The 22,897-nt window shown below is 30.4% G+C and overlaps 1 protein-coding gene across 4 annotated transcripts in view; it reads right to left on the reverse strand.

Annotated features, from left to right (window-relative positions):
- The window catches only part of LOC107441188 (collagen alpha-5(IV) chain), a 72,931-nt gene that overhangs the window by 16,582 nt on the left and 33,452 nt on the right, over positions 1 to 22,897 (reverse strand). For 2 of the 4 annotated variants that reach the window (XM_043051618.2, XM_071179566.1), the window contains exons 13-32: positions 22,035 to 22,133; positions 20,354 to 20,407; positions 19,916 to 20,012; positions 18,939 to 19,061; positions 17,046 to 17,222; positions 15,517 to 15,726; positions 13,413 to 13,510; positions 12,099 to 12,299; positions 11,535 to 11,703; positions 9,465 to 9,575; positions 9,085 to 9,287; positions 8,803 to 8,956; positions 8,610 to 8,723; positions 8,283 to 8,453; positions 8,088 to 8,177; positions 7,500 to 7,661; positions 5,702 to 5,887; positions 3,575 to 3,708; positions 1,995 to 2,121; positions 1,175 to 1,354 (exon numbers count right to left, since the gene is read on the reverse strand). In XM_043051618.2, coding sequence (XP_042907552.1) covers positions 1,175 to 1,354; positions 1,995 to 2,121; positions 3,575 to 3,708; positions 5,702 to 5,887; positions 7,500 to 7,661; positions 8,088 to 8,177; positions 8,283 to 8,453; positions 8,610 to 8,723; positions 8,803 to 8,956; positions 9,085 to 9,287; positions 9,465 to 9,575; positions 11,535 to 11,703; positions 12,099 to 12,299; positions 13,413 to 13,510; positions 15,517 to 15,726; positions 17,046 to 17,222; positions 18,939 to 19,061; positions 19,916 to 20,012; positions 20,354 to 20,407; positions 22,035 to 22,133 — 2,860 coding nt within the window. The remainder of the gene's footprint in view (positions 1 to 1,174; positions 1,355 to 1,994; positions 2,122 to 3,574; positions 3,709 to 5,701; positions 5,888 to 7,499; positions 7,662 to 8,087; positions 8,178 to 8,282; positions 8,454 to 8,609; positions 8,724 to 8,802; positions 8,957 to 9,084; positions 9,288 to 9,464; positions 9,576 to 11,534; positions 11,704 to 12,098; positions 12,300 to 13,412; positions 13,511 to 15,516; positions 15,727 to 17,045; positions 17,223 to 18,938; positions 19,062 to 19,915; positions 20,013 to 20,353; positions 20,408 to 22,034; positions 22,134 to 22,897) is intronic. The other 2 variants (XM_043051616.2, XM_043051617.2) reach the window with 1 other exon arrangement.

A 22,897-nucleotide genomic window follows, 5' to 3' on the forward strand; every position in this document is an offset into this window, starting at 1 on the left:
TGCGCTTCTAAGGATTAAGTATTATGTAAGTTCAGAGATATAAAAAACACTGTGCGCGTAACGATTTCACAAGGGAAAAGTTAATATTATTCCTTTTTTCCTTTTAAACGTAATTTTCTTTTCTATTTCAATATTTTCTTTGGCGTTGTGGAAATAATTTATACCTGTAGTGGTTGACTTTTGAGAATGATCGCATATCTTTTCACAAAAGATTTATAGAGACCAGTGTTTCTCAGTCCGATATTACTCAAAATAGAGAGAGTGGCTACAATTTGGAAAATATGGTCCTAATAGTTTGGAACTACTAAGCAAATCCAAAATATTTGGCACTACTAAACACTTAAATAGGAATTGGTTTATTCAAACAGACGCAAAATTAAAACAAGTGTATTTTTTATATTTATTTATTATTTTTTATCATTTAATGTAGACATTTACATGATAAGTTTAATCTCATATTACACTATGCAGTTATAAATGATAAAATGCAAATTTTGAATGCAATCGGTCTATTAATTTCATAATAATAAATTTACAAAAAAATCATGTTTTTAAACTTAATGTTTTAAAATGTTTTACTTAATGCTTTATGTTTACTTAATGCTTTATGTTTTAAAAGTCTAACGAACTTTTCAATCGATTCCGTTTATATTTTGGGTTCTATCGTTTAAAATTTAAATGGCTCGAAATAAGTATATATCTTTAGTTAAAAATATTTGAACCATTATTAAATTAAATAATAAAAAAATAATTTTAAAAATTAATCTTTAAAAAATTTCCTTTTGCATGAAATTATTTTTTTGGATTTTTTGTCCCAAGAATGATTTTATGAAACTATTTTTCTCGTAACTATAAAATAAGTTTTATTAAAAACTTTCAGATTCTCTAAAATAGTTCCTGCGTGATAGTTAAAAGCACAAAAAATTAATTAAACATTTAAAATCCGATTAATACAATTAAAGTGTCCTGTTTCTTTTCTTCTTTTTTTTTGTTACATTTTGTGGGTCACTTTCGTGTAGCTGAGACTACTAAATTCAAAGTTTTACTCTTAAAAGAAAATATTTTACTTTAAAATATATTAAAATTAACAATTAAGTTAAATTAGAAGTAAACAATTGATATTTATTCTGCCATTATAAACAGTTACGAGGGAAAAAATAGCTAACAAATTTGCCTTTTAATCCAATAACTCCAGGAATGCCATCTCGTCCAGGAAATCCTTGATCTCCTCTTTCGCCTTTTATTCCAGGATATCCAGACAAGCCACTTTCACCTTTCTGTCCTGGAATACCTGGTATACCAGGGATTCCAGAATCACCTTTTGCGCCTTTATTTAGTTCATATGAAGGAATACCTATAAAATATTTTGATCGTTACATAATGCATTCTCAAAAGTAAATAATTGATGATTATTATTTTTTAAAATAATTTTTTGAATGAGCATGCTCTATGATGCTCCAGTTTAATAATTTGTGTCTTTCTGAATGTAAAAAATATTCTAAGAAATAAAAGACTCATTTTTGCATGAAAGAGAGTGGATAAAGAATATCAGAACTATGTACAAAAAATTATTCTTAAACTTTAACTATTATTTTTTAGTAATTAATTTATTTAATATTAGAATTTTTAATCATTATTGTAGAGTACAACATTCACTTTTTTATTTGCAATTATTAACAAACTGATTCAGTATTACTGAGTCTGGAAAACTAAACACTTAAGATAGTAACACTTTATACAATTTCTTACATTTATGCAATTATAAAATTAACAAAAATGTTGTATCCCTTTTTACAATTTTTGTTACTTTTTTATTTTAATGATTGCTCTAAAAAGACTGAATATTATATAAAATTACTTTTTTTGTTTTAAAATTTATGAAGTTGTCAACATCTAATTTATCATGAATTAAACTATCAGACTCGGAAAATAAGTTCAAAAGTTAACCAGAGCGCTTCATGTTTAGGGGAATTACTATCAACATATTCAAGTACCTTTTGGACCAGGGTTGCCTCTTAGCCCTTTTGGTCCTGGTAGACCAGAAATTCCTGGAAGCCCAGGATATCCAAACCCTCCTTTTGATCCAGAAAGTCCAGGCAAGCCTTCCAATCCTCTGTCACCCTGTTAAATAAAATATATAACCAACTTTCAGTACTAATAGCAATTATTTTAATAGAATTTAAGGTGATATATTTTTTAAATTAGTCAATTAGTATTGAAAAATACTTCTCAAATAACGTTTCCAGAAATCATGAATGTGAGAGTAAGAAATAGAAAATCAGAAAAACAACTTATTAATCAAAAATTAAATATCTTACTATGTCTGGCACAGCTGAAGTACCGAATTTACTAATAGGCTGTGCAAACTTCCCCCTATAGCTATACGCGATACTTCTTTAACACAAATTTCGTCAATGATGAAGGGTTGGGCCGGGATAGCCTGGTTGGTGGGGCACTGGGTCCATGTCCATCAGTTCGCGGGTTCGATCCCCGCCTTCCGAAGACTCTCCGTGTAGTAAATGGTGACTGATGCACGTTGAATCTGTCGAGTCACAATGTACTCCATGTTCCCATAACAAATTAATACCTCTGGAGGTACTGATCCAAGAATGTCCTTGTCTTCTGGATTGGTTCAAAAATTACAAGGCTGCGGAGTTGAGCATTAGTAGTCGTAAACCCAAAATTGGCTCTGCTGTTCAACGACGTATATAAAATAAAATGAAATGATGAATGGGTGAGCCGTGGTGGCCCAGAAGATAAAGCGTTTTCCTTCCAATGAGGTGAACCGGGTTCGAATCTCAGTGATGGCTGGTCGATTCGAAGTTCGCACCCGGCTCGCAACGATCACAGCGCTGACGTAAAATATTCTCAGTGGTAGACGGATCATGGGTTTTCCTTTCCATGCAGCGCAAATGCGGGTTGCCTCCACGATGGTAAATTTCTCCCTATACTTGATCCAGGTGTTCCCTTATCTATAGGATTAGGTTCAAAATTACAAGACTACGGAGTTGTACATTAGTAATCGTACACCCAAAATTGGGTCTGCTGTTCAAAGACGGATATAAAAATGACGAAGGGTTGTTTAGAACCGAATAGCTTGTCCTATTCGGAAGGGGCACTTATGGATCAATTAAATCAAAATTGAAATATTTAACTACAAAAGAAATTCAACCAGCAATCATTTACCTTAGAAATAAGTAAAATAAAACTAAAATGGGTAATTACTATAAGTTAATTTTTAAACGTTGTTTTAGGATGCATTATACAAGACCGTTATTAAACTAGATATTAAGCCTCCTATAAGAAATAATGCATTTTTGCTCCAGCTTTTTATTAATTTTTGTTTTTTTGATTTATGTACTTAATAAAACCGACCATATCGATTTTGTCTGTATGATACAAATTGAGTGAACCATCGGAGTAATGTATACCATGCGCTACTTTACATTATATGAAAAATGTTACATAATTTCAACCGAAAATGTACTTGTGTAATTCTTCCAGACATATTTAATGTAGATCTATGCTATAATATTAAAACATTTCACTCATCACATTAATGTGTGTTAAATACCTTTATTCCGGGTGGCCCGTATCTACCTAAATCACCAGCTTCACCTTTAAATCCCGGAAGTCCCGTGAGTCCAGGGGGTCCTTGCAGACCAGAAAGACCGGGTATTCCATAATCCCCTTTCATTCCAGGTGGACCTGAAAGTAATGTTAAGTGGATAAAACCTCCTTAAAATATAAATATGTCTTTTCATTTTTAATAATGATATCATAAATTAAAAAAAATAAAACTTTCATAGATTTTTCAGAAACTTTCTTTCTCAAATTCTGATACTAGGGATCCATAAAATAAACGATGATAAGAGAAAAATATAAGGAAGATAGAAGGATTTGGTTTGCTACATTTTGTATAGGGATCTGGGTTATCATTACTAAATTAGTTACAAAGTTTTCAGACATCGTGAACTGAGAGTTTGGTTTGGTTTTTAACGTCACACAGAAGCTTCACTAATGAGCTATAGGCGACCGTCTGGTAACCATTCTTAATGATGATCCAAAGACCATACTGGAAAAGGAGTTGCCACAATTTAATATTAAATGAGTAGTAATCATCCGGCCTCTCTGTTTTTAATTTCGGCTCTGATACCTCCGACGTCGTTATCAACTCAATAAAAATGCGACGTCGTTTCAATAAAATGGTGGCGTTGTTACATTAAAATGTGCACTTTTTCGGTTGTAGGTTATATCGGTTATAGGTTATATCGGTTATAGGTTATTCGGTTATAGGTTCGGTTATATTGCCCTTTTAAAAAAAATTAACATTCTGAAAAAGCATTCGAATGGTTGAGTGACAAAACAGGTGATATTTTTCCAAAAATAATATTTTTTTAGGGTTAAGGTACACTGTATAGTTCTACATAGTCAAAATGTTTCATGGGGTGAGTTTGAGGGAAAAAGAATTTTTAAAAAAGCTACTTTTTTTGACATTTCAACAAATTAAAAAAGCTTATTTTTTCACAAATTCATTAAGATATCAATGGAATACCTGCTAGCGGCGTAGTGTTGGTAGCTCGATCCTGATCGGTTGTCGAAACGGTGCATTTGTTTACGTTAGCAACTATTCTTTCAGTTCTATTTCGAGTAAGCCAAGTCCGTTAAGTATCAATTCTCTTAAGTGACACATTCTATATTTTTACACGAAGATTCTTTCTCAAAGATTTCAATTCTTTCACTGTATATTTGTTACTTAACGCAAAGACAGGTATGAAGCCACGTAGAACATAAACAAACTAATTATGCATCGAAGTTGCCAGATACACAAAACAAAAATATATTACGGTTACAATAAAAAAACTAAGTTAAATAAATGGTGTAGACGAGAAAGGACTATATTTCAACAAATTCGATACAAGATACGGGGCTGTATTTAATTAACTTCACGCTAATTAACATTCTAATTTATGTGCAAGAACTTAGCTGAACTTTAACACATCATTTTGCTTATAAAGTATCAACTGGAGCTGACGTCATAGGTCACATGTGTTGGTATCTGTGATCTTCTTCTTCTTGAAGCGTAAGTAGGCAAATAAAATGTTCTTCTACTGTTATTAACTTCAAATAGAATAGTTTGAAAACAAATATAATAATAAATTCAGCTTTTTTGGAGGTAGGCATCTAGAATTTAAAAGTCAAATCGTTCTTTCGTTGTTGCATTATATTAGTATAATATTTTTTTTTGATAATCTATGTTTGTTTTTGCAAATTTTTATAAAAATAATTTAAAAAAGAGTACAATGGTATAACTTATAAAATAATTTTAGTTATCGTCTTTAAACTCAGGCAGAATTTAGAGTAAATTAACTGAACAAAATATTATTTACGATATGCAATCATTGTTAATAATGAGAAACTTTCATAATTGCAGGAAATCAAGACTGTTTGAGGTTATTTGACTATTCTCACGTTAGGGAAAGCTTCAAGCACCTTTAGTAAAAAAAAGCATCATATGTCTAGTACTTGTTTAACAAAAAGTGCAAAAATTAAAGATGAATGATCAAAAAATGATACTTTTAGAAAATCCATTTTAAAATGAAAAATAAAAATATTTATTGAGAGGAAAATGATTGAGTCTGTTTTAAATCTGATTTTTAAAATTCAGGGAATAAAATTCATTGTCCTCTCCCATAATTACCTGGCCTTCCAGGGAGTCCCGCTATTCCTTTAGGTCCTAGAAATCCTGGTGGACCAGGGTAACCCTTAGGTCCTTGGGTTCCCTTAGCAGCTTCTGCTCCTGGATATACAAAGCCAGGACGTCCTTGCTCCCCTTTACGTCCTTGCAACCCTGAGAGACCGGCATATCCTTTAGAACCTTTTGCGCCTGAAATGAAAAAAATATCAGAGTTAAAATGAGTTTAGGATAATTCAATTTAAAAACAAAGCTGGTCAAAGCTGGTTCAAAGCTGGTCTTAAAGTTCTAAGATGGCCCAGACATTTCAGATTTTTCTGATTTTTACTAATAAGCCCTTGAAAAAAAAATAAATCTTATGAAAATATAATTATTTTGTAGCAAAAAGTATTTGTAGTCAATAGTGTTTTCTGTGCTTCTATTCTGAGTATATTAAGCAGAATGGCTGAAAATATAGGCTGTCTCAAAGAGGGATTAAGTTGTAAGTTTTATTATGGTGACAGATAATGAACACAATTTATGCAAATTTACTTTTTGACTTCACAGAAAAGTCTTTAGTTTATAAATTAAAAAAAAATGTAAATTAAAACTTGGATAAAAATATTTCGTTATTCTATTCCTATCCGGATTAACTTACATGTATTTTAATCATCCTCTCCTTAATCTTTGATCCTCTCTCTTTAATGCTCATGCAGTGATTACAAACTTTCATACTCAGAAAATTCATTTACAAGATTCTAATTAATTAATTAATACAAAATGATAGTCAAGTAACAAAATCAAATGTAAAATAACAAATGCGAGAAATAGCAGTCGGACTTCTATTGAACGAACTTCCATTTTGCGAATTTCTCTATTTTGCGAATTTTTTCGAGGAACCAAGAACATTTTGGAAATTTCTTCGTACAGTAACTTCCAAGTAACGAAGTGAATTTTCTATTTAACGAACTTTTGTTTGAGATTCACTTTCCCTACTTTCCAAAATATTTCAGAATAGTTCAAACTTGTTAACGCATTTTATGGGGGAAATGAATTTGAATTAATTTTCGAAGCCACTGCTTTAATGTAATGTTTTACTGCTTTCTCTAAAAGCTATTTTAGAGAAAGTAGTAAAATCCCTTTCCCTTTTTGTTCACATTTCAAATGAAAAACTCAGTCAAAATAATGGATTTTATCAGTAGCAATTAAACTTAAGAGCGCATGTGGTAATGCATGTTTGAAATTACTTTTGTAATAAATGCAGCTATAATTTTATACATAAATTTAGCCCTTTTTTTAGTTGAAAATGTATGTAGCATGATAGTGTAACACTGGATAATGCTTTGCTCTATTCTTGTTTTCCATGCAGATTCCTTTTATGGTTAATATTTATAAAATAAATAGTTGATACTAGGTCTAGTGTTTATGAATTTAAAACCTGTTTTCTGTTGTTCAAGTATTTTAAAAGGTGATTTTCTATTTAACGAATCTTCCATATAATGAACTTATTATCGGAATTTAGTGACTTCGTTAAATAGAGGTCAGACTGCACTTTGTAAAATAAGGAACAGCTAATGAAACAAGACAACGCTTGTGTCTCCGTAATGATAATTTTCTTATTTGTATCTTGACCAGTGTTGATAATTTTACTATTAGCATTTTGACCAGTGTTGATATTTTCACTATTAGCAGCAAAACTAACTGACTACTTTAATAGATAGAATGGGATTGCTTATTTTTTGGGGATGTGAGCTGCCTATGAAAACCAGCAATGTACTTGAATAGTTAATTGACAGAAAATATGCTTGGAGGTTTAATATTATACCTGGTATTCCAGTTTCTCCTGGTTCTCCTTTTTGACTATATGTTGAGGGCTCTCCTTTAGGTCCTGGGTTTCCAGGATATCCAGGATCTCCTATTTCCCCACGAAGTCCAAATGATCCTGGCCGCCCTGGTAAGCCTTGTTCACCAACGTCACCAATCAGACCTATATACATAGTTTAAAAACAAAACTGGAATAAGTAAATTACATACGTCATCGGTAAATGATAAAATTTAAGGAATTATGATAAAATGTTTCTCTTACTATTAGAAAAATAAGGTATAAAATATGAACTGAATTTAAATACAGAAAGTGTTACACGCCAACTTACAAAGAAAAAAGTTACAAAAGTATTTTATGCAGTAGTTTTGAGCGAAATTCATTAGCTTTCACTTAAATTTTATGGTTTAAAACGAATTACTTATTTTTTATTCAGACACAATTCTATTAAATTAGTTTAAATAATTTAAGCTTTGTGCACTTTCAATCAAGTTGCTTTATTAACAATAGTCAAATAATTGAAAATTAATTTAGATGATAAATAGGTTTGGTTGATTTAATTAAGGATTCCTTCACTAAGGGATTTTTCACCTTTTAAACCCGAAAATCCTCTTCTTCCCGATGGTCCTGCTGGTCCACCATTACCCGGAATTCCAGGCTCACCCTTTTCTCCCGGAAAACCTAAAATTATAAATTTTGATAAATAATAATTTTTAAAGAATCATTGTTTTGAATTTAGATAACTATCATGTTATAAAATTATATATAAATATTTAAAATATATACCTGGTCTACCATCGAATCCTCTTTTCCCTGGCCTACCATCTGGTCCAGGCAATCCTTCAATTCCTTGAGGTCCCCTTTCGCCATCAAAACCCGCCTCACCTCTTTCTCCTTTGAATCCTCTACTACCCGGTTGACCTACTAAACCTCTATCTCCTTTGCCTCCTGGTAATCCTGAATTGAAATAACAGTTTTGAGTTTAAATAATTTTTTGAGATGAAATGAAGCAGTTTGATAAATTTTATAATGGTATTAAATTAGGTAAGAATATAACAACACATACTTTCTAGCTAAACTGATCTTATGCTCCTTTAAATATTGAAAAATTACCAGTAAGTCCGGGTGAACCTGGAAAGCCTCGGTCCCCTTTAGTTCCTGGCCCTGAATCTCCTGGTTCACCTTTTGCACCATCTGCACCATATAATCCAGGAATGCCAGGAAGACCTAAAAACAGCGTATTTATCAATTTCAAATAACAACGCATTTTATTCCATTAATTGTTTTCTTTTCAAACGTCTTTTACCTTTTAGCCCTTGAGGTCCTGGTGATCCAACTGGACCAGGTAGTCCGATACGTCCCACATAACCCGGGTCACCAATTTCACCTTTTCGACCAGGAAAACCAGGGCTTCCCGGAAACCCTTGGAATCCGTCTTCACCTGGCTCACCTTGATCTCCCTGAAATAAGATTGTAAAATGTATTATAAAAAAGACAATTTACGTATTTTTTTTACCGTTGTGCACTATAAATTAAAACGAAACAACTATCTAAATTTTATTTTTCAAAATAGCACTTAAATTCTCACTTTTGTACCAGGTAATCCATACTGCCCTCCTGGTCCTGGTGATCCTTTAGGTCCTGGAGGTCCATCTAATCCCGCATTTCCTGGAACACCTGGATAGCCTTTGTTACCTGTTTCACCTCTGAGATTTGGGCCAGGGAAACCAGCGTCGCCTTTAAAACCCCTCTGTCCGGGATAACCAGGGGTTCCATCTTTACCTGATGGACCTATACGGATAACAGATTCAGGAAATTTTTCCGGAAAAGTATAAAAATATGTAGAAAATTATTGCATCCGTATAGAAAATTGTATAGAGAAGTATTATTGTATTGTACAGAAAATTACTTTATTGTATTTGTACTATTGAAAATTATTGCAGTATATTTAAACAAAGGAATACTCGCCTTCTTTTCCGGGTCTTCCAGGGGGTCCAGGAGATCCTCTTTCTCCGGGAGGTCCAACGTATCCTTTTGCCCAAGTTATGTTTCTGACATCAAATGAATCACCCTGGTCACCTAACATCAGAACCATTTTTATTACTATATACATGCTATCGAGTTCATGTCGTTGTAGATTGTTTTAAGTGGATAAAATTACAAGTATTGAAACGATACTAATATAATACAAATTGTATACTATTATGATACAAATTATAACTAATATTAATGTAAAACAAAAAAATGTAAAATTTGAACAGCAGGCATCTGAGAAAATACAGGTATATGCATCATCTCATATGTGAACTGCACAAAATGGTTTTGGGAGAACGTTGCAAAAATAATAAATGAATACCTGAATAATAGCTATTAATTTATTGTATTGTATAGCTATTATTTAATTGTATAGGTTTCACATACAGTAGGAGTAAAATAATACTGCAATTTAATTTTTTAACCAACATTAATAGGATGTTTAGTGTCAGGACAAGTTAACCAATGGATGGAGTTTAAAATTGCTTCCCCCATTTAAAAAGACGATTTTGATCCTTCTAGTTTGGTTCAGAAACATCCACTCCTTCAAAATTTGACAAATTTTTCCTTTGGGGAATAATACTCCTGATAAATTGTATGCGAAATCAGTAATAAGTTTTTGTTTAGCATTACACATTGTAAAAAATTCCGATTTAGATTACGATAAAAAATGTTGGCACCTTGAGTGCCGGTCTACCTTAAAATATTGCGGAATAAAACAATCTGATAATGTAATAATGTAACAATCTGAAAATTTATACAGTAATATTTATTGTAAAATCACTTAACCACTCTAGTTAAATAAATATTACAGTAAAAATTACAGTATAAAATTTTACAGTCAAATGGATTTTACTAAATTTGATCCGGAATTTTTAGGGCGCATAAAACAGGATGAAAGGAAAAAAACTCACATTTAGAATTTTTGATCTAATGTAAAAAGTGTTTTTTCTTCTCAATTAATTTTTAGATTTATTACGGGATTAGGAAAAAATATTATTCCTTATCAATTAAGGAATTACAGTTAAACATTAATATTCTTTTTCTAATCACAATGCCTCAATTGTGGTTGTTTAACCTCTGCTAAGAGAATTTTTTAAATTAACCATTTTATTGTTGTGGTCGATTGTTGGTGGATTTTTTTGCAGTAATGAATACAATTCTCTCAATAATAATCTATTCCACCATAACAATATTTGTTAGTGGAGCTTGTTGACAAAGAGGTGTGAATATTGTTTTTTTTTTCACTGTATGAGAATTTGTATTTTTGTACTGATTAGATTGAATTTACTTATTTTTAAAGTGTAATATAACTGAAGAAATCATTTACTATTATTGACTACATGAAGCGCATTTTATTGCAAACATGTTTAAAAATTAACGAATTAAGTGAAACTTTACTTAACTAAGATATTTCATTTCTTTGAAATACCATCGTTTTCATTAAGACATTTCTCTATCTTGTACTTAAAATATCACAACATCAGAGAAGTTAACATTTAACCACATTTGCAAATAATTATATTGGTGTTTGATATTTATTTCAGTTATATGCTTTTTCATATATATAAAGATAAAGATTAAATTTTTAAAATAATATATCAGATTTCTTGACTCTTTTAAAGGAGAGATCTAAGTCAATATAGTGATATGATATAGTGTTTTAAAAGAGGATATTTTAATATCAAACCGTTCATTAGTATTGTTTAGGGAAAGGTACTTTACAAGTTTCCGGAATTTCCAGGACAGATAACTGGGCAGTAAGCTGAAAATATTATTGCCTACATAAAAATTAGAGTTTTCCGGGACAATTTAAAACTGTGGCTCATAATTATATTGCCATGCGTTAATTTTTATCTGGTAGGTATCTTCTCATTTTCCCTCCTACCTCATTTGCTAGATTCCGTTTATATCTAACAGACTTCCATTAACTGTTATAATTTCCTGATAGTTTCTTAAAAATTATAGCTGGCATATATTTTGATAAAAAATAAGAATTTTAACCTTTTTTTCCTTTCGATCCCAGAAAACCAGTAAGTCCCTCATAGCCTTGTTCTCCTTTTCTTCCTGGAAGCCCGTATGAGAAATCTCCAGCTTCCCCTTTTGGTCCTGATGGCCCAACTAATCCTGGTGGTCCATCTCTGCCTTGAAATCCAGGATCTCCATCGTCACCCTAAAATAGGTGTTGTCAAAAAATATGAATTTATCATTTTAAGGAGCAAGTGGATGAAGAAGTCAATCAGTAGTTAATAATATAGTTTACAATTTAAAATATAATTTAAATTATATTTTAAACTGAGTAATTATTATTGTTTTTTTTAAATGTTTTGGCTTTTGATGTTATTATAAACAGCATCAAAGTATAAGCTTGATTCAAACTTGCGTCATTGGTGTCATAAAAAATGAATGGGAAAAATATGAAATGCTTTAAATAGTTTCCTAGTAAAGTACAGCTTTCATGTACTAACACTTAAACTTCTAATTTAAATTACTTTCTAACATATTCTATTACACACAAATGTACCAAAAAATATTTAAGAGCAATAAAAAAAGTGAACGATACTTAACTGGTTCTCCTTTCCTTCCAGGAAATCCCGGAAATCCTCTAAGTCCAGGTGATCCCGAAATACCATCTGATCCGGGAAAACCACGATCACCATCATCTCCTGTCAGTCCTTTCTTCCCTTTGGTTCCAGGAGGCAATATCAGATCACCTGGATCACCGGTTTCTCCAGGAAAACCTTCAGAGCCATCGATACCTCCTAAGCCCTAATGAAATTTAGGAAAATAATAATAATAATAATAATAATCTAGCCTTATCGTTACAAAATGTAAAAATAGGGGATAATTAACTGTTATAGCTAGTTAAGTTAAGCGTCAAACAAATTTTTTATACGCGTTGTTAGCGAAACGAAAATAATGTGAGAGTGAAGAATAACTTTAAATAGTTTACGTCGAAAATTAATTTTTGGGATCTTAACCTTAAAAACTGCCTTTAAAAAAGGGACACGTTGGCACTGAAAGTTAATATAATATTAATAATAATGCCTTTTTTGTAAAACATTGAATTACTAAGAAATTTTTGTTTAAAAAAATATTGATAACATACTCGCTATTAGTAATTTTGAAAGTCATGAAGTTTCCAGATGCCTGAAAATTATTAACTAAGCTTATAAAAAATTCATAAAAAAAAATCCAACGTTGCTAAGAATATATAATTTTAATAACTAAACCCATTAATTAGCAATTTTCGTTGATTTATACAAGGTGTTCCTTAAAGTTTCTTATCAAAATCTGACAAATCACAATTAGAGAAGGTGACTGAACAGAACATCACAACTTATTTGTTTGTATGTTAAAACTTGGAGGTTTTTCTAAGAATCGTTTTCAAAGTTCTCTCTGTTTTCTCCCGCAATCAAATTGATGTTTTCGATGTTTTGTAAACAGACTTTTCTCAATTATTTATCAGATTTCCCTCTGTTTTCACCCGCTATCAAATTGATGTTTTCTATGTTTCGTAAACCGACTTTCCTCAATTATTTATCAGATTTCCCTCTGATTTCTCCCGCAATCAAATTTATGTTTTCGATGTTTTATAAACCGACTTTCCTCAATTATTTATCAGATTTCTCTCTGATTTCTCCCGCAATCAAATTGATGTTTTCGATGTTTTGTAAACCGAATTTCCTCAATTATTTATCAGATTTCAATAGCGTTTTTTTTAATTAAATATTTATCTGCAAACTCCACTGTGTATACTGTTTTGTTTTCACTTTCCAGCTATTCTAAAAAACATATATTAAGTGCAGTCTTTGCGGAAAATCCTGTTTAACACATTTTGTATAATGCAAGAGGAAAAACTAAACATAGAGTATAGCTTACCCTGGCGCCTTTGAAACCAGGAGCACCAGGATATCCTGGTGTACCCTTTTCACCTGGCAAACCACGATAACCAGGATAGCCATGTGGTCCCACTTGACCTATAATCAATATTGATTAGTTATTTTTTTATATATTAGTAAAGATATTCGAAACTTCAAGGAAATGGAATTTTTTTTTATTTACATTAATTTATGTATTTCATTGAATTGAATTTTATTAATTCTTCATGTGCAGCTTTTATTTAAATTCAATTAACTCCATTTTGGAACATAAATAACTATATCATATATGATGCACTGGAAAATATCAGTAAATTTTGAAAATTTTTGTGTTTAATGTAATTAATAAATATAAATGATTAATATAGTTATTTTAACCTATTCAATGTTTATTAATATATTAATTGCCAATTGTTATATCATTGTACAAAGTTTGAGAAAAGTTTGGAAATATAAAATTAACTTGTTTTGCTGTAACTAGTTTTTTTTTGTTTCTTTTTAAGATAGTTTCATCGCGTCACAATGCAGAAAATTACGAACAAAGATGAATTTTAAACATTCCTTTATTCACAATAATGTCCACAAGCTGCCTTACTCGAACTAAATGAAGAATGCTCTGAACTTTGTTTTTCACTTTTTCCATATTTAGAACAGTTTTTCACGGTTAGTGCTGTAAATGATCTATATTTACTCCTGTCTACACCTAGATACCGCTTTTGTAATTGTAGCTGCAGCTTACCAAAATCAATGTTTTATTCTTATTTTTGGTATATTTTCATGAGCCCAGATTATACAGCATTCGAGTAAGTTTCTAAATCATAAAAAATTAGACCACAAAGGCTTTTTATTTTTTCAAAACTATGGCTTTTCCCCACATTGACGTTTTGTGCCAGTTTCAGAATAAACATAGAGCTAAAGATTGGCTGAATGTGACTTAACGGTGATGATTAACTCGTGAAAACTCTGATCAGTTAAGAAAATAGCATATTATTCTCAAAAAAGCATCATTTTATGCGACTACAGAGTCTTCAAAAAACAGCCTTAAAGTTAAAAAAGTAGTTAACCGAATTTAGAGGGCCAGGCTTACATTATATTTGTTTTAGAAATTTTTCAGGTTTTAGTTTATACTTAAACATAAAATTATATATAATGTTGGAATGAGATAAGAATTATTTAAATAGTGAAAAATTAATGAACCGCAACTAATATCAAATTTTATTTTGCATTCTTTGCTCTGCTGACGAAAAAACAGTAAACTTTTTATATTTCTTCATAAATAAAAACCCTGAATTTTGTTTTTTGATAACTGTTTAACCCTTTAGTAGTTATAAAAAATAAATCTGATTTTTATACTTTGCTTAAATTTTCGAATAGGATACATTTCTATTTTATGATATCTTGCAGTTAAAAATTAAATTAAACTATTAATTAAAATAATTGTTTAGTTTGGTGTAAATTAATTAACTTAATTTTTTATTTTATTTGCACACCTGGCTAGTCAAGCCGATAGAATATCGTTGTAGTTTAAATCAATTAAATATTTTGTTTGGATTTAATTGATTTAAAAAGCTCAAATGATGTGTTTTCAAAGTCTGCATGTTATTCGCATTTTAATCAATACTATTATATTTTATTTTCAAGCAGAGACTCAAACTTTTTACTACTGACTGTCTCATTTATATTCCATCAACTGCTGAATAAACATTTTTACCATATTTCAGATATTTTTTATCTATACAAATAATAAATTTTCTTAAAAAAGTGTTTTCGATTTTCACAATCCTCAAATGAGTTTTCTTTCTACTTTCTGCATATTATGTAATATAATGTAGGAAATTATAGAGACATATATTGTTAAATTCTGAAGAATTCTATGATAAATGTAGTTAGGCAATTATATTGTATCAGTAACATATATTACAAATGGGCTTTATTTATAGCAAAATAATTTTTCATACATATTATTGCGTAATATATCTATTATGACAGAGTTGTTATTTATAAATCAAACTGGATATTTATATCAGAATAGAATCATTTCAAGCAACATAACTTTTTTTATTCGATTGAGAAAAAAATTGAACATTAAATAGTTAAAGTTTTACCTGGTCTTCCATCAGCACCTCTGTCTCCTTTAACACCAGGGTATCCAGCCGAGCATCTGCCACAGTCATCACCCTTCTCCCCTACAGCCCCAGGAAACCCATCTCGACCAGGTAGTCCCACGTCTCCTGATGGCCCTGGCAATCCTGAAGGACCAGGAGGACCAGGTGGGCCCACTATATTCCGACCATAACCGGGATACCCTTTATCTCCTGGAATATAAAATTACAATGAAAATAACATTCGAAACAAACGGTCACTTTGATAGATGGGAAATAAAGGTGGGTGATTCATGCTTATGCCCGCATTACCGCTATCATGCCATTGGTCTCAAAATTGCAACTCCCTTGACTTTAAGGTCACACAATAAAATAATGTACGTTATAATTATAAATTTGGTATACAATAAAATTAAAAATAAAACTTAAACTTATGCTTATTTTATAACAAATTATTAGTAAACTTTTTATTATTACTTGCTATTAAATGCATTATTATTATTTGTTATTAAACTTTTGCTTATTATTATTGTTACCTGAATTTTTACTACAAGTCCCCACTTACAGTAAAAATTTTACGTTATTAATTGTGTATTAGCTAGAATAAAGGATAATCATCTTTCACATCTTATTTTTCACGTTTGTTGATTTGTTTCAGTTTAATTTAGTTTAAGTTATTTTTATTCGAACTTCTAAAAGATATGAATTAGAGTAACGGAATTGTAAAACTATCTCAAGCCTTTTGTTAAACTACAGAGATGTATTTTATGCTATTGAGACAAGCTTAACTTTATAACTTAATACATATGCATCATCACAACTAATGTTTAATGTGCGCGCAAGAAAAAGAAGAAAAGAAAGTCTAAATAACTTTTAATCTCATATTAGATTTATCAGGTACCTATATAAAATCTTAATAGCTAAAGAGGTTTACTTTAAATTTGCTAATTTACTTGAGCATACCATATTAAACAAAATAATAATAATTCAATTAAATAATGCCAAAGATACTTTAAAAAATAGAATTAAGGAGTCAACAATGAGAGTACGTTTTTCAGGAGACAGCTACCGTTTTAAAAGTCAAAAATCGAAATTCGCCGAAATGTTTTTTTTTATTCAGAAACATTGCGTTTTGTATATGATTTTGTAGCTTTATTTGTCGTCTGTACAAATTAATCCACATGCTAGCTTCTCAAATTATTGAGATTGCATTGTTAGTGAGTGAAAATCTGATCACTAGATCAAAAGTTATTAAGGAATTTTTATTTTTTATTTTTTGCAATTTATACTGTTTAGTGTAGTAAGTTAAACAAATTATGCACTTATGTAAACAATTCAGAAACACTTATAATAGTCGTAGAAAAATGTAGTGAATTGCTTCAGAAGTTCAGTTTAAAATTGATATGATCTTTATACAATCATAATATAATAAATAACAGACATATATAATCGTAAACATATATAATCATATACATCAATTTGAGACATATATAATCGTAAATTTCCAAGTATAAGTGAACTAAGAAAATAACCTTTTGGTCCAGAGTCTCCAACAGGACCTGGTAAACCAGAATTTCCATCAAAACCCGGACGTCCTCTCTGCCCTGCTGGTCCCCTAACTGTGATTCCAGGCTCTCCTTTTGATCCTAGCGGTCCTTGTAAACCTGGGAAACCTGGTGAACCAGACATTCCAGGGAGACCATTTATTCCTATTGCAAAAGAGCATATTGTTATTTTAATCTATTATAATTCATAAATCATAAGAATTATAGTAATATTGAAAGCAAATTCTTACAAAGTGATTGAATATCATTAAGATATTTTACATTAAATAGGAAATTTTTTTAAAATTTTTAAAAATTTGGTAATATATTCTGCCATTACTGAGAATAGAAAAGAAAAGAAAAGAAAAATATGCGATAAATATATATTTAACAACAAGAAAAATCATGTATAGTGCGGCTTTCAAGAGAACTCCTCCAGACACTCGTCTCGCGTCGTGGCTGGTACTATGGTTACAAGGAAAGGTCACTTCGAATAGGGGTGTGGGGTGAATAGTTTTGTCCTAGCGTAGGTCGTCGTGAGTAAACCAATCGACACCTTTTTTTCTCCATTTCACCCTCATTAGAAATGTGCTCTCGCTTGTTACCAAAGCAGCAGACAGACCCAGATTTTCAGTCTGGAGGAGTTCTCCTCAAAGCCACATTATATAGGGGAGAGTGGGGTCAATTGTAACATTTTTTACTTAACTATTTTTAACTAACAAAAAATCCAATATATTATTAGTATTAATTGACAGACGAGTAAAGTAGACTATCCTCTACTAGAAAAAAAAACTTAATACCTTATTTTAAATGTTATTATATTAGTTATTAACAATTTTTGACAGTCGTGCACTTGTTACAATTGTCCCCACTTACGGGGTCAATTGTAACAGTTCATAAATTCAACTAAAACATAGTTAATTATACATATTATCATAGTTGTGATATATTTTTTTATTGATCAAAATAGTAGTGATATTTTAGGAGTAAAAATAATAATGAGCAGAGACCTAAAGGGTTAAACTTTTAACTTTAAGGGGTTAAAAATTTTAATTTATGCTGTGAAAGGTGACAAATAAAATAATGCACATGCAACATAATATAAATGATATAGGAAACTATTGGTGGTTCTTAAAGAGTTAAGTAATGGTTTGTAAACATAAGATTATTTATTTTCAGCTGTTACAATCGTCCCTTTACTTATTGTTACAATCGTCCCCAAGACGCCATTTCAGCTTCATTTGTTAAAAACAATGCTAGTTAATTAGCAAAACTAATCTTTTTTTTTTTTGAAATGTTAATTAAGGTGTCCACTTACATATTCGGTTAATAATTTTTATTTGTTTAAACAAAATTACTTTGTTACAATATAATATTCTAATACCAAAAAAAGTACTTACGTAGCGTGAAAATATCTTTTGTGATGTAACTCTTTCAAAAGTACATAAAAATGGTTGCCAGCAGGGGTGTACATGTAGATTTATTAAATACACCTTGTGCGCCACCTAGGAACCAAATCTAGAACCCGACACTCGAAATTTTTGCTCTGTTACAATCGTACCCTGTTACAATTGACCCCACTCTCCCCTACCTTTACAAATCCAACTTCTAAATTATGTGAGATATGATAAGAAAGGTAAAGTTTAGTTCTGGTAAAATGTTCAGGCTTTATATTTTTTATTTTATGTTTTGTTTTTCAATGTTTTAAATTAATGAATAATAAATGTTTTGCGTTTAAACTATATATTTCGATAATTATTTATTCATTTTTTACCTACTATAAAAATATTACAAGAAAATGTTTTTTATCTGAAAAAAAATATTATCTTCTAAGTTTTACTGTCAGAATTAAGTCAGTAAAAAGAAATATGCGATACTTACCATCTTCTCCTGGTTCTCCTTTAAAACTCATGCCATGTGGTCCGGTTTCGCCGAGTTGACCAGCTTCTCCTGGTGGTCCTGGTTGTCCTCTAAATCCTACTGGTCCTTGTCTTCCAGGTGCACCTTTGAAGAAATCATCGAAATTTTTTTTATTGTATAAAAGCAGAGTTTAAGTCAAGAAACAGTTTTAAAAAGATAAACGGTGTTATGAAATGCTGTTTTTTTATGTCTGTAAATATCTCAACTCTTTCATGCTGTTGGGACACCATTCCTTATATATATATTTTTTCAGATCCGTGAATTACAAGCAAAATTATATTTTTGTGCATTTTTAATTATAAGAAACAGTCTAATAGTTACTAATAATTAGATTATCAGAATTATATTAGCACTAAAATATAAAATTTAAGAAAATAGCTTGAAATTATTTTCGTTCATATTCAAAAATTTATCAATTGTTAATTTTGTAGATAAAAGTAATTTCAATGATGGATAACTTTTTAAAAAAAATATAAATAACACCTAATAAGAGCGAAATTGAAAAAAATATTGTTCGGAAATGAGTGGTGTTTGGAGGATATTTCCTTTAACCCAGAAAAAAACTCCGATGTTTTATGCTGTATTTCATAAATTATTAAAAGACTAAATATAATATTTTTCATTTATTTTGACCTAAATTAACACGAAATAATGAAAAAAAGTATGAAAATAAGTTTAAAAAATTCTGCTTTAAGAAGTTAACAGCTTACTAGGTATATTTTCCTAACCTATGTAGCATTATTTATATTTCATGAAATGAAATAATAAGACACATGAGTGAGTTTAAAATTGGGATTATAAAATAATAACTAATATTTTTAGGCAAATCTTTAGATCTTTGATTTGTCATTTAATTATTAGGACAATAATGTATGTTTCGTGTCAAAAAAGTAGTTTGTGAATCACAGAGATAAATTTATATTGATTATTGTGTTTACCTTGAACACCTGGATAACCAGGATCCCCTGGTTCTCCTTGGCTTCCTGGTGGTCCCGGAAGTGGTTTACCGAATTCAATGAATTCTCCAGGGGGCCCCTATATAGCAAAATCAGGCAAGTGAATATTTTTGAAATATAGTCCTTTTTAAACTAGATACTTGACTTTGAGTACATATAATAGTTCATTTTACATTGGCTAACACAACATTCATTTATTGAAGCATATTATATAATCTCAAGATGAAAATAAAATTATGCATAATACTTTATAAAAATAAACAAACCATATAAAATAGTTTTTACTGACATCATGCGAAACACTTTGCCAGTGAATTGCCAGTGAATACACTTGCACAGTTACAAACTTAATCTTAAGGCTTCTTTAAAGAATAGTATTGGTATTGAAATATAATAATAATAATAATAATAATAACTTACTTCGTAACCTTGAGGACCTGGGGGTCCAGCTGTGCCTAGTTGTCCTTGCATTCCCTAAAAAAAGAATAGAGTTTTTCTTTCTAAAATTTTCTTTGGATTTTTTATCCAATAAATAATAAAGTTCTACTGTGAATATCCCATTTACTCTTCGCATTCAAAGGCTCTGGCGAAAGCCATTTTAAATTTGGCTTTACACTCGCGGGCTCCGCAACGGAAACTTATTTCTAAGCAATTACTGCATATTTTACTGTATTGTGGATATTGCTCTCTAATTCAATATTTTTCGATTTCGAATTAAACATACATTTTTCATTATCAGGATCTCTAGTTAAAGCTTTGAAATTGTACTGGGTGATTTAAAATAACAAGCTAAAATAAAAGAGCTAAGTAGAAGAAAATACATGGAAGCATAGGATCACAAACGATATCAGCAACCACTAGAGAGATTTTAAATTTAAAAGAAAAACGAGGAATAATGACATGGCCAGCGCGATCACCAGATTTGTCTCAATATTTTTTCTTGTAAGAATTTTTAAAGTACTTATTGACAAAGCAGCCGTTTCATCACAGAAAGATTTCGTAAGAAGAGTTGTTGTGGCAGCAGGATATGTTCGAGATACACCTGGCATGTTTGAGAAAGATGCACCATTAACGTTCCAGGTGTCTGACAAAGCTTTGAACATCTCTTGTTGGTCACACTTTCGTAGAGTGCGGAAACGAAGTATAAGTAAAATGGTGTACAATGGTTTTTGTTTACTTGTATATTACTTATAATTTGCTGCTACTTCTAGCGGGTCTTGACCCCATCGCAAGTATGCGATTTCTGAATCTTATCGCATACTTGCTTCACCTTTTAATTTTGACGAGGTTACTTAAAATGACACTGCAGGTCTAGATAACCACTCCAACTAATCGTAAATGGAATACATTGGTCGGTATAAAACTGGACAACGTTTAAAATAAGACAAAGCATTACTTTTTTGAAAAATATATGCCTCAGAGTTACTTAGTTACATAACTGAACCCACGATACGTTTTGAATCTCAGGTAATATTAGTTAAAATAAAGCTTTTACTTTAAAATAATTGAATCGCTAATTATACCTGAGCTTAAAATGAGACAGTGGCCGCAGTAGTTAGTGAGGAATTTTTCTACCGTGTTTAATTCATTTTTTTTTTTTTTTTTGCATGATTAAAATTTATTTCATTCGCTTTTCAAAAACAAAATTAAGAACCAATGATTTTTTACGCCCTGAAAGAAACAAGAACACTCGTAATGAGTTTTCGTATTTTAAAATTAATTAATATTATAAGTTGCAAAGAATATAAGACTCATAAAATTTTGGAGTGAAGCACTCATTTAATCGATGAGTGTTTAGTTAATCATCGCAAACTTTTGTGAGCTAATAGTTTGTGAGTACGTATTAACGTCCATGATTGTTTATATCTATAAAAAGAATTTAAAAAGAATGCATAGTTAACGGAGATCAATTGTAAATCGAAAATGGCTAAAATTAATGTTAATAATCAGCTGGTCATTAGTTATACATTAGTTTTCTAATTTCGTTTTTAGTAATATTTTAATACTTTAATTGTTTTAATGCTAAAACTCTTACTCATCTTTCAAAAAGATAAACATTAAGTATCATGAGTTTATGAAATCATAAAATTTATTTGATTACCTTGAATCCTGGTTTTCCTTCTCTCCCTGTCAAGCCTGGATTACCTTTTTGTCCTCTTTCTCCGGAGGGTCCTGGGAATCCAGTTCTACCTCTCTTTCCCTGTTGGTAACAAAAGTCAATCCCAATTGTGTTTGAATTATATAACTTTGGAATGATCATAAAATTAAAATAAATGAAATCAAGTGTTATTTAACGTAGAAAAATAACATTATTGGCATAAAATAAAGGTCCAGTTTATCTAGAAAACCTCTTTAAATTTAAACATTCGAATAAACTTAATGAACTATTCTTTGAATTTATTTTGTTGAAAAAAATAAACTTTTCTCAGTTTTTACATTGTTATATTATTATAAAAGCATAAAAAACTATTCCTCAATAACATTTTGAATTAATTTCATTTTCTGCTATACCATGGAAATTTGCGCACACAGCAGTGTATAGATGTTGTTAAAATGTATTAAAATTANCGAAAGCCATTTTAAATTTGGCTTTACACTCGCAGGCTCCGTAATGGAAACTTATTTCTAAGCAATTACTGCATATTTTACAGTATTGTGGATATTGCTCTCTAACTAGATATAATTCAATATTTTTCGATTTCGAATTAGACATACATTTTTCATTATCAGGTTCTCTAGTTAAAGCTTTGAAATTGTACTGGGTGATTTAAAATAACAAGCTGAAATGAAAGAGCGAAGCAGAAGAAAATACATGGAAGCATAGGATCACAAACGCTATCCGCAACCGCTAGAGAGCTTTTCAATTAAAAAAAAAACGAGGAATAATGACATGGCCAGCAAGATCACCAGATTTGTCTCAATATTTTTTCTTGTAAGAATTCTTAAAGTACTTATTGACAAAGC

This window comes from Parasteatoda tepidariorum, chromosome 4 (genome assembly GCF_043381705.1).
Source record: "Parasteatoda tepidariorum isolate YZ-2023 chromosome 4, CAS_Ptep_4.0, whole genome shotgun sequence".
Lineage (NCBI taxonomy): Eukaryota > Metazoa > Arthropoda > Arachnida > Araneae > Theridiidae > Parasteatoda > Parasteatoda tepidariorum.